We start from the raw sequence: 17,216 nt of genomic DNA on the forward strand, positions 1-17,216 counted from the left end.
CATAAGTTTAATAGCCCAATAATGTAAACATTTAGTTTATAGGCTTCTTATATTGAGGTCGTTTCACTGTGAGACGGTTTCATACGAGACGAGTTATAGTTTTGTTACACAAATTTAAATAATATTAAGCTGCTTGTATAGACCCCTCTCATGATGAGACGGTGTCATATCCGCAATTCATTTGCTATAAAGAATTGAAAGCTTTACCCCAAGTAAATTTATTTTTGTCGAGTTCGGATGCACTTGAACCCTCATATGAACTATTACGACCTCGTATTTGTAATAATTGTCAAAGACTAAATTTCAATGATGTTATTTTTTTCATATATTGATACGAGTTTATATTGAAGTATGTCTAAGTAAATCTTCTCATCTTAGCCTGAAATTCAATGATACAAGCTCGTGTTATGGAATTCTTTCTTCAATATATATTTTTTTTTTGTTAAATTTCTTTCAGTTACTCCCTAATATAACTATATATAATATAAAAATGAAAAATATGAGTGCTTCAAAATTTTTCAACTAATTTATTTGCCGCCGTTCTGACGGAGCCTCTTAACCATAAAAACGAACACCACCACTAAGGCGCTAACAATCACTCAAAGTCTCAAAAGACAAACAACTAAATTAGCAATATATGAACCAAAAAACATTCAGCAAAACACTTTTCTTGAATTCACAGAATCCTACATTAGCATGGCAGATTTTCAAACGCATAATCTCCAACCCTTCACTTTCATTTTCTCACCAAAATTCTTTACCCATTATTACTCGCATCTTAATTCGGGCCAAAATGTACCCTGAACTCGACACTCTTCATCAGCATCTTCTTAAACAGCCATTTTCTCCATCAATCTTTTCATTCATTCATATTCTGGCGAAAAATGGCCTCACGGAGATGGCTATTTCGCAGTTTCAATCTACGCGTAAAGAGTTTCCTCAAAACCCTCCATCTGTTTATATATACAATGTACTTCTTGAATTGTCAATTCGAGAAAATAAGTTTGATTGGGTTCCTTTGTTGTATAAAGACATGTTCTTATCTGGGGTTTCTCCTGAAGTTTATACTTTTAATTTATTGATTAAGGGTTTGTGTGATTTGGGTCATTTAGAGGATGCACGGAAGGTGTTTGATAAAATGCCTGAAAGAGGTGTTAATCCGAATGTGTTTAGTTATGGGATTTTGATTCGTGGGTATTGTAGGACAGGGCGTGCGAATGAAGGGTTGTTGATTTTAGATGAAATGAGAAATTTTGGTTTGGTTCCTAAGGTTGTGTATAATACATTGATTTCGAGCTTTTGTAAGGAGGGTAATGATGTTGAAGCTGAGAGGTTAGTGGAAATGATGAGGAAGGATGGTTTAGCTCCGGATGTTGTCACATTTAATTCCAGGATTACGGCTTTATGTGCTGCAGGGAAGATGCTAGAAGCTTCTCAAATATTCAGGGATATGCAGATAGATAATGCACTTGGTTTGCCAAAATCAAATATTGTCACATTCAATGTAATGCTCAAAGGGTACTGCAGGAACGGGATGCTTGAGGAAGCTGAAGCTTTGGTTGATACGATGAAGAAAAACAACCTTTTGATGACGCTGGAGAGCTATAATATATGGTTAATGGGTTTAGTGAGGAAAGGGAGGCTGTTAGAAGCGCAACTAGTTCTCAAAGAGATGGTAGACAAGGGAATTGATCCTAATATTTACTCATATAACATTGTGATAGATGGATTATGCAAGAATAATATGCTGTCTGATGCAAAAATGATGATTGACATAATGAAAAATGGTGACACACAACCTGACACAGTAACCTATAGCTCCTTGCTGCATGGATATTGTAGAAGAGGGATCGTTTCAGAAGCAAATAATGTTTTAAATGAAATGATGACCGCGGGATGTTTCCCGAACTTATATTCCTGCAATATTTTGCTCCATAGTTTGTGGAGACAAGGAAAAGTATCGGAAGCAGAGTGCTTGCTTCAAAAGATGAATGAGAAAGGCTATGAATTGGACACTGTAACATGTAATATAGTGATTCGTGGTCTCTGCAGAAGCGGAAAGTTGGATAAAGCCATTGAAATTGTTGATGCGATGTGGAGTCAAGGAAAGGCTGCTCTTGCTAATCTAGGGAACCTGTATGAAGGTGTGTCGGATGATGGTGATGATAGGAAGAAATGCGTTCCAGATGTGATCACTTATTCAATCATAGTTAAAGAGCTATCTGAAGCTGGAAGGCTGGAAGATGCTAAAAAGAAGCTAATTGAGATGGTAGGTAAAAATCTTTATCCCGATTCTATGATTTACAATACTTTTGTACGCTGTTACTGTAAAATTGGGAAGATATCATCTGCATTTCGGGTTTTGAAGGACATGGAGAAAAGGGGCCTTGACAAGAATCTACAAACTTATAATTCCTTGATTACTGAGTTTGGTTTTAAGAATCAAATATTTGAAATGTCTGGCCTTATAAATGAAATGGAAGAACGAGGGATCGCTCCAAACGTATACACTTATAATACTGTACTTAAATCACTTTGTGACACTGGCCAAACGAATGATGCTTTGTCTCTCTTAAATGAAATGTTACGTAAGGGTGTAGCGCCCAACATTCAGTCTTTCCGAGTGCTAATTAAGGCCTTCTGCAGAGAAGGTGAATTTAGAGCTGCACAAGAGGTTTTTGAAATTGCCCTTGGTGCTTGTGGACATAGGGAAGCACTCTACAGTTCTACTTTTAATGAGTTGCTTGATGCAGGAGAAATTATTGAAGGTTGTGAATTGTTTGAAGTTGCAACAGACCTGTGCTTTTATATAGGAAACTTCAATTACAATGAATTGATGAACCAATTGTGCAACCATGAAAAGTTGGATGAGGCTACTCATATTCTTCACAAATTGATTAATAAAGATTACAACTTTGATCCTGCAGCTTTCATGCCAGTGATTGATTTGTTACGTAAACTAGGGAAAAAACATGAAGCAGATGAACTTTCGGAGAGGATGTTGATCTTGTCGGAGGGCGGAGGGATTACAAATAAAGTTCGTCTGAATAATAATGTAAAATTCAAGAAGAAAAGCGAAGGAACTTGGAGGAATATAGTACACAGGTATCGATACTATGTCTCTCTTTGTTGGTTCTCATGTACTTCTCTTATTTGATTTGAGACACTGATTACATTCAGCATTCCATTACCCCAATGCCATCAAATGGCTACTACCTATGGGGTTCAGTAGGTCAATTGTACGCAACCTTACCCCTGTTAGTGATAACAAAGAGGTGATTATATTGACGTTTGGTTGTAAATATCATCCACAACGTCACACAAATAAGTGCACATGATTTAATGAGTCATTTTAATATAGTTCATTATAATCCAATACTAAAGAAGTATGACTCTTTGGCTCCTTGAAAAAAATAGACATTGAGACTTTGATTGATTACATTGATTGGCTAATTAGTTTAATCTCCATTTTTCTGTTAAACATGCTGTGATACATATAATATAATGGATATCAAGATTCACTTTACTTTGAACAATAGTAATAGTTTTTGCCTTAAGGCTCTTCAAGTAGTTTAGCCATCATGATCATATACTACTTTAGTGTAGTCTTGGGAGGAGGTCCTCTAGGTTGCACTTGAGAAACACACATCTTATAATAAGTGGCAGACCCATAATTTTAATTATGGGGAATTCTCGAAATTGACTATGATAATTCAATGAAACACATCTTATAATCTGTAAAGGGGTATTCTTTAACATGACTTGGTTCTACTTTCTATTTGTCGCAGAGAGGACGGTAGTGGAATCGCACTACAAGCTCTTAAAAGGGTAGAGAAAGGATGGGGTCAAGGAAACCTATACAATCTGCCATCTTCAAAAATTAGAGCAAGTGATTATTGGGAGGATCTAGCTTGACTCTTGTTTGAACAATTATAGTATAAAATGGAGTTCATGTTCTCACAAAGGCTGACACAATATGTATGACTTTCATTTCCAAAATATTAGAATCATCTACATGAATTAATATATCAGTTCTATTGGTCGTCCACATAGATTCTTCTTCCCTATTCAACACAATTTTCTACCGTCTCAATATACAATTTTTTGGCAACATGATAGCTTGCATTATTTCATCGAACTCCCAATATTTCTTTGTAAGGGTTTTCAGTGCCCACTTGCTACGCATATACATTTGGGGAAAGTGTAGCTATTAAAAAAACGGATAATATTCTATTGTGCTGCATAATTGATTTTTGATTAATTTATTCTTCCTAAGCAGAGGCAGGCTAATGTGGGACATGGATAGACCTATTAACATGGAGCATTTTGCTATGGTTTTAATTTTTTATTTTAGATTAAAAAAAAACAAGTTTGGAAAACAACCGATAGCTGATTACAATGACTGATTTGACCAACTGATTTTATTAAATGGTTTGTCTAACTGATTTTGAACCCGCTGCTATGAGCAACTTGTTCAATAACAGTTTATTTATATTAATGAGTTATTTCAACCAGCTAGTCTTCCAAACATTAGAATTGACTGGTTTGACCACTTAACCCTCCATTTATATTAAAATAAGCTAAAATTTCTCAATAAGTCATTTTGCTAAACACACCTATATACTAGCTCATAATGAAACTTGGTGATTTTAGGGTGGGCTAATCTGGCCCGACCTTGATTTACTGTAAAATGCCTACTTTAGTTCCTGTAATCCTGAATTCCTGATATTAGCTTCTACCTTCTAACTGCCTTTTTTTTTTGTTGTTCAGATTCTCCTTTCTGATCTTCCTGCATGGGCTAGGTTCTAGGGCGCATTCAAGATATTAGTATGTGTGGGAAAACTCATTTATATATGTATACTGAACCAATTCGACTATTATTATTCCTCAGTGTTATACTCCATGATACTCATAATATTAAATAGGAATTTAATAAAATTATTTGAGTTATGAAGTTCTTGGCTTATACTCAATTTGTTCCATTATTCATTCTAATTCGTCCTAATACATTTACCTTATTTTTATTTTTGAAAATGATATCACTACAAGTTATTCAATACATAGTCAAGCCAATCATAAGAGTCCATAAAGTAGCAGCGTATTTGTTATCGCACCTGCAAATTTGAGCTGGAAAAAATGGCTTCTGTCATCTTTTCTATTTGATAATTTAAACCAAAAATGCGTACTCTTAGCTGTATGGACTGTCATAACCTTTGACCTATCATGAAGCATTATGATGAGTTTTTTTTCATCATTGTTCGGTCGTGCTATTGCACTTGCTGCTATGTAACTTCTAAGAAGACCTCTAACTTCATTGAAAAGTAATAGGGATGAATAGGTTGTGTGAATACAAAAGACGAATTCAGAATGCGAACATAGAGCACATCGAATATTTATGCATTTGTGATGAACCGACTTGGTTGTCATTTTTCTTTGTTATAGCTTATCCGAATCAATTTTAGTAGGATTCTTAATCAAATGATTCGGACTAAAGCCTAGATTCCCCCTTATCGATGGGACAATCTCATGAGAAGAGTATGCAACTTCTGACGGAATAGAGTGTTGCTTAACTACATGGGTTTCAGTAATAGATGTGTTTACAACAGTTATGAATATCAGAAACAACTTGGTTTTATGCTTTAGGTTATCTTGTAGTATAGCTTGATTAGTAGGTCTCCATAGAATCTTAGCGACCACTACTGTACTAGTTAGTAATTACCAATCTAAGCCTCACCATAAATTTATTTATTTCATGGTCTGGTTGGAAGTTATAGGTGCCATCTATCGGATATGAAACATCAGGACAAATTCAAAATACTAGTATAGAGTAAGCCAAATACTCATAACCTCTACATGTGTTATAGGAAGTTTTGTACTACATGTAACACTATTCGGAGTACATTAATGAAGTTTTAAATCAAATGATGAAGTTATGACCTAGGCAAACTCGAACCTAAATTCCCTCTAATCTTAATACATATCAAGAGTCACTTTGCTATTATACAAATAGATAACAAAACTCAGAGAGGTTGAACCAAAAGACAGTAGTTGGAATATAAAGGCATCAAATGAACAAATACTCAAAAAACCATTGTACTTAAAAACCATAGTACAACAAAAATTTCAGATTTTAGGGTCTTCTAGACACCACAATTACCAAACTTCAAACTATCAATGCTTCTAGTCAATATGCAAGCATGTAGTCTGTATAATACAACACTTTTAGCCTACTCCAAGTTGAAATATACAGTAGGAATTAATCAGTATCAGCCACAAATCACAATGCTTTCAGCCTTTAGTACCATTCAACCATTTTTGATCAACCTTGTTGTTTTCTTTGCGTTGTTCTGATATCGATCCATGGAATTGTTATCGATAATCTCTTACGAAAAACTTGAAATATGATTTGTTCAATACTGCAAAGTTCAAGCTGGATGTACCTGTCCTGTAAATTATAAATCATCATCATCATCATACCCAGTATATTACGTTCAGTGCTCATAGAAGCTATTATTAGGGTTTGGGAAGGACTGAAAAACGGTAGACCATACCCATATTAAAAGAGATGAGGAGGTTGCGGCTAGTGGAATCCTCTGCAAATGAATACGAAAGACCCTGAACATGCCATAGGCAAGATTGGAAAACCAAATGATTACCTCATTATCCTATGAAAATCCATCAGAAGTTTTGAATATGATGCGATGTATCATAACCAAGATCTTTTTGCCTCCTTCATTGTAACAATCGAACTGAGCGAACGACTCCATTAAACAGCCTGCTATGCTGGGTAAGTCCTCCTAAGAGACCCAGCATGTCTGAGCTAATCATGTACTGAACCTGCTGATCTGATGCATTTTGTTTACAAGACATAATCAACATAGGAGACAATTTTATGCATTATCAGCAAAATCAATTCAATTTTCCAAAGTTATAATCTTTCTGTCTGTAGTTTACAGTGTCGTCGATTACAAAGATATTCAACAAATAATATTCCAAACATGAAATACAAGATTAAATCAGATAGTTACTGGTAGAAAAACAAGTTTCCAATGTTCCCATTTATTGGAAAAAATAACTGCTATCTGTGTAAGCTATTGGTAAAGAATAAGAACAGAGACTACATACATTGTTAAACATCAAAGTTCCATAGCATCAAAACAAGGAAGGCAAATTCTGAAGTTAGGATAATCCGCTGCTACCAAAAGAACCGGCTAAGCTTGAAAGAGGCGAAATAGATAGCTTGATTGTGTGGCTTCCAGACGATTTATGTATATCTATACATTCCTCTAAATCAGCATCACATGTTAATAGTACCCATTCTTTGTCGTCATCTAAATACTTTATACCCATCTTACTTAAATCTTCCAAACTAAATCTTTTCACTATCTCTTGTTGCAAGTCTAGGAATCCCGTGTTCGGTAAGATAGAGAATCGGACTTTTTCCTCCCCGTAACTAGCTTTAGCTCGAAACACACCTGCCTCTCTTGAAAGCAAACTTTTAGTTACTGGTAAAGGGGGTAAAGATTCAAAAGAAGGATGTTCAGCTAGAGTTTTATTGCTCTGTGATCTTTCTAGATTTTGATTGGTTTCTTTCTTATTCAGGGCTTGTAATTCTGCCTCACTTCGGGCCCTCTTTAAGGACCCGCCAGGATCATCCTCTACGGCTAATGCTTCCTTACTCTCCGAGGCAATGGTTGTCACGGCAGATGATGTAAGTTTTGCTCCACTTGAGAAGCAATAGCTAGAAGTCGAGGTTTGGCTAGATGAAGTCGAGGCGGGGGAGTTGGAAGTTGTAGCTCCTGAAGGGAAAACACTTCCCTCGGGTTGAGTAGTTAGTTGTTGCTTTGGTTGTTTGTTTAAGTTTATAGAGGAAGTTTGATTGGGTTTTAGTTGTGCATTTGGACTATTAAGTTCAGGGAAATTTGTATAGAAAGAAGATAGTTGGATGGAACCTTCAGCACCTTGCACCGAGTCAATCACTAGTTGAAGTTTCCTCAAGGAATGATCCACCTTCTTGATCTTTCTAGAAGGCCATCTAGCAATCCCATGCTGCCTACATATCCTTTTCAGGGTTGTAGGGCAAACTGCAAAATGGAGAGGAAAAACAACTTAGTGATAGTGATAGAGTATATAACATATATTGGAGCGTGATAATTCCAACATGGTACCAATAGTCCATGTCATGGTTTGAATACCCATACGATGAACTTAAGCTATATCCACACTTTTAACCCAAAAGGCTGCAATGGGGGCGTGATAAAGTATACAACATATATTGAGGCCTTAACGATTAACTTAAGCTTTTGGTTGAGTCGTTTTCATGAACAAGAATTCTAAAGGGAAGATAGTTTGCTACTTTTTTGCAAGTTTTTAGCCAAAAACAGATTACTTAACAATTTGAAAACATTCATCATTACAACAATGTTCACAATTGAGAATTGACAGTTCACTTTCTGAATACCCCATCTCAAACTTTTTACTAGTATCATCAAGTGAGGCAATCGTTTTATGATCGAAGCAGTATTTATACTAAATGACCCGTTTTTCCCTTGAAGATCGCGTTGTATTAGAACATTACCTCCAATATTTTTGGCAGCGTCTTTTAGGCTACCGGCAAAATATTGCCTGAGCACATCCAAACTGATAGATTTTTGAGTTTTTGTCCTTCTCTTTTCGCCAGCTTTTCTACAACCAAGGGGAAATCGGCCGCCAGATGATGAACCAGAACCACTTATACCTTTTGACCCTGAATTATCTTGGTTGGTATTTTCATCAGAAAGAGCCTGCCCGAGCTGTAAACTTGGCTCGTTTTCACTCCAGTTCATCACTTTGAATCCTTTGCTAGGCTCCTCCTCACCAAATTCCAATGAAACGACTACCCCTTTACCCTTTCTTTGGGGTTCCGTCATCTGCGAAAGCCAGAATGCTTCTTTCACCTTCTCTTCAAAACCGTAGTCTGTGACAAGCTGCAAATACTGACAGTTCTGTTGCATTATTGTCGTTACTGCCTGGCATATCCTAGCATGGAAAGCTAGCCCTTTTTCTTGGATATTTGACGGCAAATACAATTCTAAAACATAATCATACACCTCACTATAAAGACCACGAAGCCTTAATGCTACTGCACCACGCAACCCAAATTTCTTCGCGTGATGAGAAAGAGGATACTCAACCTTACTGAACTCTGTTACATCAGTAGCATAGCACGGTTGATTAGTCTCGAATGCTTTTCCAACTATACCTCCTTGCTTTCTCAATAGGTGATGATGAGAGCAGGCTTTGTGAAAATCCTGAACTCCTTGATCACGTACGTAACAAGCAGATTCAATGACTGAAATACAATTGGAATTGTTTTCAGAATGCCAACACCCGGCTTTTCTTTGTTGTGTACATGGAGCCCATGTTTGAGCCAAAGGTAAATTGAACGTTTCACATACAGTTCTTACTACGTTTAGGATTTCAGGATGTACAGCTTCATTAGATCCTTTTCCTACCTGGAAAGAATAGAAATAATAACTTCTCTTTAAGCAAGCTTTTGATTTATGAAACGCAGAATAGGTAATAACAACTTACCTGTTCTTGAGCCATGTTAAGGGTTCCTGAACTCCTAAGGTGAAAAGTCTGCAAATAAGTGAATCAAAACAAATCAATGCGAGAGATAGATGATACACAACAACTATGCCAAGGCATCAATTCTATAATATTGGTGTCGGCTACATGAACCAATAGATCAGTCCCATCGGACATCCACAAGGGTGAGAGATAGATGATAACGAAGATTATACATTATTCGGCACTATGCAACAAATACTAGTTGACAAGACTTGAATTTGCTTATGAATAGATAGGAAGTAAGGAGATTGTCAAGAAACCAATTCAACTAAAAGCTTTGGTTGATGGTAGAGCGTCAAGATATGCTATATACTCTATCACACTCCTTTATAGGAGAGCCCTTTGTGATAGACATGTGGGTGCTACACATATACCTTCCTCACATATGATGCAACTGAAGTGTGAATGGGATTTGAACCCGTAACCCTTATATCATGTGGTTTCTAATACCATGTCAAGGAATCAACTCAACCAAAAGTTTAAAGCTAATGGTTGAAGCTGTTATACACTCTAAGAGAGACAATAAGCTTCTTGATAAAGTTAGTAGTAAAACAAGGGAAAGAAAGTAGACCTCGAGAGCTTTACAAACACTTTCAACTTCAGGACGATAATCAAAATCATCAGTAGTCATGATAATTTCAACAACACCCAAGGAATCACCACTGCCTTTTTCAAAAACCGGAAGAGCAATGGAGCCACGAACATCATACTTACGAGCATAATCGATTCGAGGATACTCATCATGCCTGAATAACCTTACATCAGGTGTCCATTCAGGTGCTTTGCCAAGGAAGACTCGCCCAGGCAATCCGAGTGCCTGTTTAGTATCTTCATCTGCTAAGAACTCATACTTCTCTGATACATCTCTATAATTCTGTAATCTTTGACTTGAATCTTTATAGAAGTAAGGTTGCTCAACAGTTGTAAGGAAACTATGTACCCCTTTTCTTATAGGTACCCATAACTGAATAAGCACATCTCTATGTTTATTCATTTCTTTTAAGTTATATATTGCTTTTACCAATCTATCTTTCACAGGAAATGAAGAATCTGAATTAGCCTTAGGTGCAATCCACAAGATTCTATTGAGTTCATTACCATCCCAACATAGATTTTGTACTTGGGTTGTTGTAGTTTGTGGGTTTTCTGGATCCTGTTTTTCTGAATCTGGTGTCTGTTGTTCTGCCTTAGGGATCCATTTTTGATAGCTACTAAGATGAGGGGCTGCAGTCAAACTGCTAGAATTTGGTTCTAAACTAGGGAATAAAGGGTAATATGGATAGCTTAAACTTAAACCTCTAGAGGTTGATGGTACAGAACCCTGACCCTGACCCGGACCTTGACCCAAACCCTGACCCGACTGCAAAAGGTTTGATCCATCAGTTGTTTGTAACCAGCATCCTTCATCTAAGAGTTGATCCATTAAATCATTATAAATGTTTCCAAAAACAGGAGGATTGTTTGAAGGAGTGAAGGAACCATCATCCATATTCAGGGATTTCTGCTGGTTTAAAGGGTGGTTTTTATGATACTAAAATAGAAAAGTAATAGTTTTACAGCTTCCAAAAATAGAAAGGACCTCTAAATTTGATGTTTTATTATGAACCAAAACACCTAAGTAGCCTAAATATATAGAACAAGTTGAAAAACTCCCAGGAAGAATCTTTATCTTCTGTTTTGAAGAACTCAAGTTGCTTAAGGTGTAGAATCATCTTCAATTCAAAAGACCTCTCTCAACTGCAATTCAGTAAATCATTTTAGAGGAAGAAAATCATCACACAAAATTCATAACATTATATTTGATTTACCTTTTTTGGGAGGAATCTTATATAATGATTTTATGTATAAAAGTAGAAACAAAGTAAAAAGAGTAAAAATACACAAAAATCTGTATAAAAAGCTAAGTATTTTTTGTGGGGGATGAATGAGAATTTGTTTGACTTTACATTTCATAAATTCTAATGCAATGAATAATCAACATCAACATAAAACATCCTTCTAATTCATGAAACTATAATAACTATAAATAGGTTCGATTCTGAATATGTATAAGATGCCAAATCGCACATATCTCTATTTTTTTTAATTTATTACTAATATTCATAATAATTAGAAACCAAACAAACCCATTTCAGAAAACAAAAAAACCCATTTGAAATCATATCAAAACTCCTCAAAACTTTATATACAAGAGTGAAAATTAGAAATTGGAAGAACAAAGCAAAAAGAAGAGAGAAAGAAGGAAAGGCCCTATTAACTAAATAGCTCAAATTTTTTCTCTATTAATAATCATGCATAAAAATGAGAAACTAAATCAAATCCATTTAAGGAAACAAAAAAAAAACCCATATGAAATCATATATCAATTCTTTAAAAATTCATATACAAGAGTGAAAATTAGACATTGGAAGAGGAACAAAACAAAAAAGAAGAGAGAAAGAGGAAAGGCACTATTAACTAAATGGCTCAAAAATTTCTTTATAAATAATCATGCATAAAAATGAGAAACTAAAACAAACCCACTTAAGGAAACAAAAAACCCATTTGAAATCATATATCAATTACAAGACTAAAAATTAAACATTGGAAGAAGAACAAAGCAAAAAGAAGAGAGAAAGAAGAAAGGCACTATTAACTAAATAGATCAAAATTTTTTCTCTTTATTAATAATCATGCATAAAAATAAGAAACTAAAACAAACCCATTTGAAATCATATAACAGTTCTCAAATTTTTATTATTAAGAAGACAGAAAAATTAGACAAATAAGTAGAGAGAGAAAGAAAGCGAAAGGCACTAACTTTGTGGAGAATCCTAGGAAAATTCGAAGATGTGTGCATCTCCTAAAAATGAGAGAAGGAGGAAGAGAGATACTACTACTTGTTTAAGGTATGGTTTTAAACAGTCAGATGATCATCATGAATCATGATGGTGATGATGATGATAAAAACTGAAGGAGGTTTACTGCTGCTACCTTCCCCCTTTGTCCATAGCATACATCAGCAAAGCTTATTCATAAATGTGAGAATAATGTATATTTGATTTTTTATGTTTCTATTTCTATTACTATCATATTCTAATATTAGTTGTTGCTCTTTACTTGGCAACTTTTAATCTCTGTTTCTTGGGTCTATTATGGTTTTATTGAGAATCTACTCATGGTGGGACCCTTGCTTACATCATCTTTTTTTATTAATATTAAACTCATTTTTTTCTTTTTTATATTTTATTTTGTAGTACTTTTATTCCCCTCAATTAAAACTTTAATTTAGATGTACTTCCAATCATCCTTGGACTAGCCTACTTGGGCTGATCATCATGAGTAAAAAAAATATCTTAAATAATTTATTTTATTTAAGATTAGCATAAATTTAAATGGGATGTTTGACGATTAAGTGTTGGTTGCTGGTTTTTTGATTTGCTTGTTTTACCAGTTAAAAATGTTCGTTGTGTTTGTTGGCTTTCAAACATGCTGAAAAAGTCAGCTGTTTATGGATATGTTTGGTAAATTTAAATATTGACCGTTGGCTGTTTATTTAAGAAAAAATAAGTCAACAACAAAGTTAATTGGTGTAGCTTTTTTATTTTGGCTTAAAAGTCAGCTTTTCAACTAGCTTAAAAGTCATTTATCAAATATTTTACTCAAGACTCTTAAAAAGTAAACAACAACCATATTAAAATACATATAATTAACGATGTTGTAAACCAAAGCAAAAAAAAAAAAAAAAAAAAAAAGACAAAAGATGGAAGCTTCATCATGTGTACCTTGGTTGTCTATCCCTGTTTAGCTAACGTAAGAGTTATCTTATGGTTGATATATAGATTATAGAATTTTTAGCTGATTTTTATGTATTTTCATAACTTAAAATGTGTCTTTGCCTTTAAAATTTTTGTATAAAAGTGTGATTTTCATTCACTATCGAATAGAAAAAAAAAATTATTGATCCAAAAAAATATATTTTTCTATACCATTTAATTTGTTATATTTTTTATTTTATTCATTTTAATAAATTTGCTCTTTTCTCATTTTAAAATTTAATTCCACTTTTTAACTTTTTCTTATTTCTAAATATTTTATTATTTTAACTCATAAACTCAACTATTTAATGTGTGGGTATATGTCGTGGCAAATGGAGCAAAATTACTAATAAGAATCACTATTTATGTAGAACTTAGAACCACCAAAAAAAGCATTGCTTTATGGATTGTATTATGTCCGTGTTTTTTGGAGTACTTAGTGGAGTAGTAAATAGTGCGATCCAATACTCTAATAACTCTTGATTGAGCAAGAATTGTACTAGTGTTAGATGTGTCAAATTCACTTTCCAAAATGTGATTTGACAATTATATTCTTTAGGAAAAGGAGATTTGACACATAATTTTTTATGTGTAATCATTAAGAAGGGGCAAAAAATTTTTAGAAAATTCAAAACTTTTAATTGTGCATAATTTATAAAAAAACTATATTAATCACGTTGATTTGTAAATTATCATAAAGAGACAAAAAAAAAACTAATAAAATAATCAAAATTAAAAAAGAAAAACAAGATTATTAAAGTCATAAACCTATAAATAGTTGCCACCTACATGTGATTTATTAAAATGATAAAGCACGATTATTTATCTAGTAAACCTCCATAATTTAATGATAATAGTAGTAATTCGACTTAATACCATTTTAGGTGTTATACTTGATAATTGTATAAATGTATTACCTTTGTTTTAAATGATTGTAACATTAAAAATTTTTATACTATTTATTATTATTATTTAATCTTTTATTTATAAACTACGCTAATTTGTAAGAAAAAATAAAGTTACGTGAGATAGTTCTTCTTAAGCCATAAAATCATATATTTTATATTTTATAATTTTAATTATACTTTTATATAGCTCAAAAAATAAACATTAAAATAACGTGAAATTTTGTGAAACTATATTTTTTTTCTTTTGGAATGTTAAGTGAGACATTAGCATAATGATTACATTTGGGACCTTCAACTTCTGTTGAGAAATTCTATTTTGTAATCTATTTATTCAAGAGATTTAAGTAAATAATCGTGATTTACATCCATTAATTGTAAATTATTAGTATGTGACACTATGTTATAGATTCATTTATTTTTATAAATTTATTTTTCTTTTTGTATTTTGATTATTTTATTATTTTTATTTTTGTCATTTTATGATTATTTACAAATAATTGTTATTGACTAATATTTTACATTATTCCACAATATTTATTACAAGTATATGTTATGAGAATACGAAAAAATTAAATATATGAATTAATGAGATGAAAAGACAAATGTTAATGAGAATTAAAGAAAGAGTATAAGTCATAAAAATAAAAAATAAAAAAAATAGTAAAATGAGTGGGATCGAAACATGTTACTTGATTTTTCTTTTTCTGAGTTGTGATTAATATAAATAAACATGGGCTCTTGATTTACCATAGAAGTGAAGACCCATATGAATTTCAGCACCCACTAATAAGTAATAAGTAATAAGTAATAAGAACCCACTTACAAATATACTCACCACTTTCTTAGAATTGGCCACTTTATTCTCTAACAAAATAAATAAAACATACTCCTACATGCTCCATTTTGAGAAAGTGATGAACCAATAATTCCAATGATGTCAAAATTTTATTGTTTAAGAGTACATAATTAAATATGAGAGATCATTGGTATTTGAATTTTAATTAGAAAAAAAATATATAATTCAACTATTTTTGAAAATAATATATATAGCCTTTAGGGTTATAAATAAGTATTTAAGCCATATTCTTAAATAGAATTATCTTATATCTCAATGCAAGTTACACAAATAACAATGTAACTAATATTTATTTTTCATCACACATTACAATTTCAATAACACAAATAACCATGTAATTAATACTTATTTTTCACTAAATATTTTTACTTTCAACTTTTTATATGTCGAAGAGTTTTATATGTCATTATTCATATTTATTGATGGTGAATGAGATTATTTATATAGTAATATTTATTTTATTTCTAATTTTCTATAATATCTATTATGTTTATATATATTATTTATGTTTAAATGTACATAAATAATAATATATACAGTCTCAAAGGCTGCATATAAAAGCATTTAATTATTGTGCTTATAAAATTGTATTAAGTTGACAAAATTATGTGTATATTGATGTAAATAATGTTTATTGCTAAATATTTTTATTTTATAACCTAAATATTATTTTCGTAAAAAAAACATTATGGAGTAGATGGAGAACAAAGAAATGGAATGTAGATAAAGTTGTGGTTATCCTAATACACACATGTGATTAGGTCATTGTTACAGAAAAGATTCCATGTTAATCTCAATTTTTAAGGACAATTAATTAACTAGTTTGTGGTCAGTTGTTTGTTTGGTGGGAAACCAATTAAATTTAAAAAATTTTAATTTTTTTTTTTGATAAAATAAATAAGCGTGCATATTTTGTCTTAAATTAAATAACTTTATAACTCAAAGTTTGGACAACTAAAATTTGGTGAACATGGAAAAGAAGTGAGGGAGAATTAGGGCACTAAAGTAGGACAAGTCCTAAAGTACAAGCAAGATTTTGCCCGTTGTCTCGTACTTCACAAATGTTCAATTTTTTCTAATAAATTAATTTTATAAATTAAAGATATTTATTCTTGATTAATTAGAATATAATAGAATTAAAATTAAAATTTAAGGAAAAACTTAGGGTAATGATATTTATACCTCTTAGGGCTGTACATAAAAATCAACAAATTCTCTTTTATCGTTAATAATTTTAAACTTTCAAAAGAATCTAATCTAGAATTTGAAAAACAATAAATATTTTATATAATCACTTTAACTTCCCAAGAAAAAATAAATGTTAAAATAATTAAATATAATTAAATGTTTATGTTTTCAAACCAAAAATAATATTAAATTACATAAATTAAATACAAGATTCTTTCTTGTATTTGATTTATGTAATTTAATATTATTTATTAATATTATGTTTCTTAAGGGCTGTATAGGATTAAAAGTATGTTACATTAAATTGAATATATTAATTAGAAATAAGAAAATGTGAAAGTAAAAATTATAGGTATGACTAAACTAAAGTAAAAGAATTAAATTGAATTGAATTATATGGTTAGAAACTTTTATGTTCTTAATAGAATTAAAACAAATTGAAAATAAATTATATAAGATAAATTGATTTATAGACTTAAAATAGCTATTGTAAAAGTTAGATAACAGATGCTTAAACTTTATTTAGCACCGTATAAATGAAGAGAAAAAAAATAGAATAGCAAATTTCTTAATACAAGAAACAAAAATCAACCTTTTGATATAATTTTACCCAAGATTTTGAGAAAAAATTATCAAATTAAAGTGTGTTTATTTGATAAAAAAGTTTTTTTACGTCTATTATTTTACTCAGGATAGTTGTTGGTTTCGGATTATAATGATCTAAAATAAAATGACCTTAAATTATGTGCATTTCTTATTTATGTGAAGTTATATATGATGTTTGCTTATTGCTACAAAAAGTCAATCGGAAACTACTTCTTTAGCTTTATCATTAAAATATAAAATTAAATTACG

The 17,216-nt window shown here is 32.0% G+C and overlaps 2 protein-coding genes across 8 annotated transcripts; one reads left to right on the forward strand and one right to left on the reverse strand.

The window, feature by feature from the left end:
• The first annotated feature begins 407 nt into the window (after positions 1–407).
• On the forward strand, positions 408–4,954 carry LOC130797584 (pentatricopeptide repeat-containing protein At2g17140). Of its 2 annotated transcripts, XR_009038894.1 has the most exons (3): positions 409–3,105; positions 3,789–3,978; positions 4,771–4,954. XR_009038894.1 is itself a non-coding variant. In XM_057660228.1 (2 exons), the coding sequence occupies exons 1-2, from the start codon at positions 638–640 to the stop codon at positions 3,913–3,915; spliced, it is 2,595 nt and encodes an 864-aa protein (XP_057516211.1). In that variant the 5' UTR covers positions 408–637; the 3' UTR covers positions 3,916–4,699. The 2 variants fall into 2 exon arrangements, 1 of the variants encoding a protein (XP_057516211.1); XM_057660228.1 differs by lacking the exon at positions 4,771–4,954 and having other exon boundaries at positions 408–3,105; positions 3,789–4,699.
• Positions 4,955–5,776: 822 nt separating this feature from the next.
• Positions 5,777–12,716, reverse strand: LOC130797595 (protein NLP2-like). 6 transcript variants are annotated; one of them, XR_009038897.1, is made up of 7 exons: positions 12,413–12,708; positions 10,184–11,349; positions 9,574–9,621; positions 8,579–9,494; positions 7,126–8,084; positions 6,552–6,845; positions 5,777–6,440 (listed from the first exon to the last, which is right to left on the reverse strand). XR_009038897.1 is itself a non-coding variant. In XM_057660240.1 (4 exons), exons 1-4 carry the CDS (start codon positions 11,099–11,101, stop codon positions 7,180–7,182), a joined length of 2,787 nt encoding a protein of 928 aa, XP_057516223.1. In that variant the 5' UTR covers positions 11,102–12,349; the 3' UTR covers positions 6,887–7,179. The 6 variants fall into 6 exon arrangements, 1 of the variants encoding a protein (XP_057516223.1); XR_009038895.1 differs by having other exon boundaries at positions 5,778–6,445; positions 12,413–12,716; XR_009038900.1 differs by having other exon boundaries at positions 5,778–6,440; positions 6,657–6,845.
• Positions 12,717–17,216: the final 4,500 nt, after the last annotated feature.

Source organism: Amaranthus tricolor, chromosome 1 (genome assembly GCF_026212465.1).
Source record: "Amaranthus tricolor cultivar Red isolate AtriRed21 chromosome 1, ASM2621246v1, whole genome shotgun sequence".
In the NCBI taxonomy this organism is placed as follows: domain Eukaryota; kingdom Viridiplantae; phylum Streptophyta; class Magnoliopsida; order Caryophyllales; family Amaranthaceae; genus Amaranthus; species Amaranthus tricolor.

Bases quoted from the DNA above. Each gene is read 5' to 3' on its own strand.
- LOC130797584 (XM_057660228.1), top strand. From the start codon at position 638: ATGAACCAAAAAACATTCAGCAAAACACTTTTCTTGAATTCACAGAAT. The intron at 3,106-3,788 runs GTATCGATACTA...TATTTGTCGCAG, and splicing joins TGGAGGAATATAGTACACAG to AGAGGACGGTAGTGGAATCG.
- LOC130797595 (XM_057660240.1), bottom strand. From the start codon at position 11,101: ATGGATGATGGTTCCTTCACTCCTTCAAACAATCCTCCTGTTTTTGGA. The intron at 9,495-9,573 runs GTAAGTTGTTAT...TATTCTTTCCAG, and splicing joins TTAACATGGCTCAAGAACAG to GTAGGAAAAGGATCTAATGA. The intron at 8,085-8,578 runs GTAATGTTCTAA...TCCATTTTGCAG, and splicing joins CGCTGCCAAAAATATTGGAG to TTTGCCCTACAACCCTGAAA.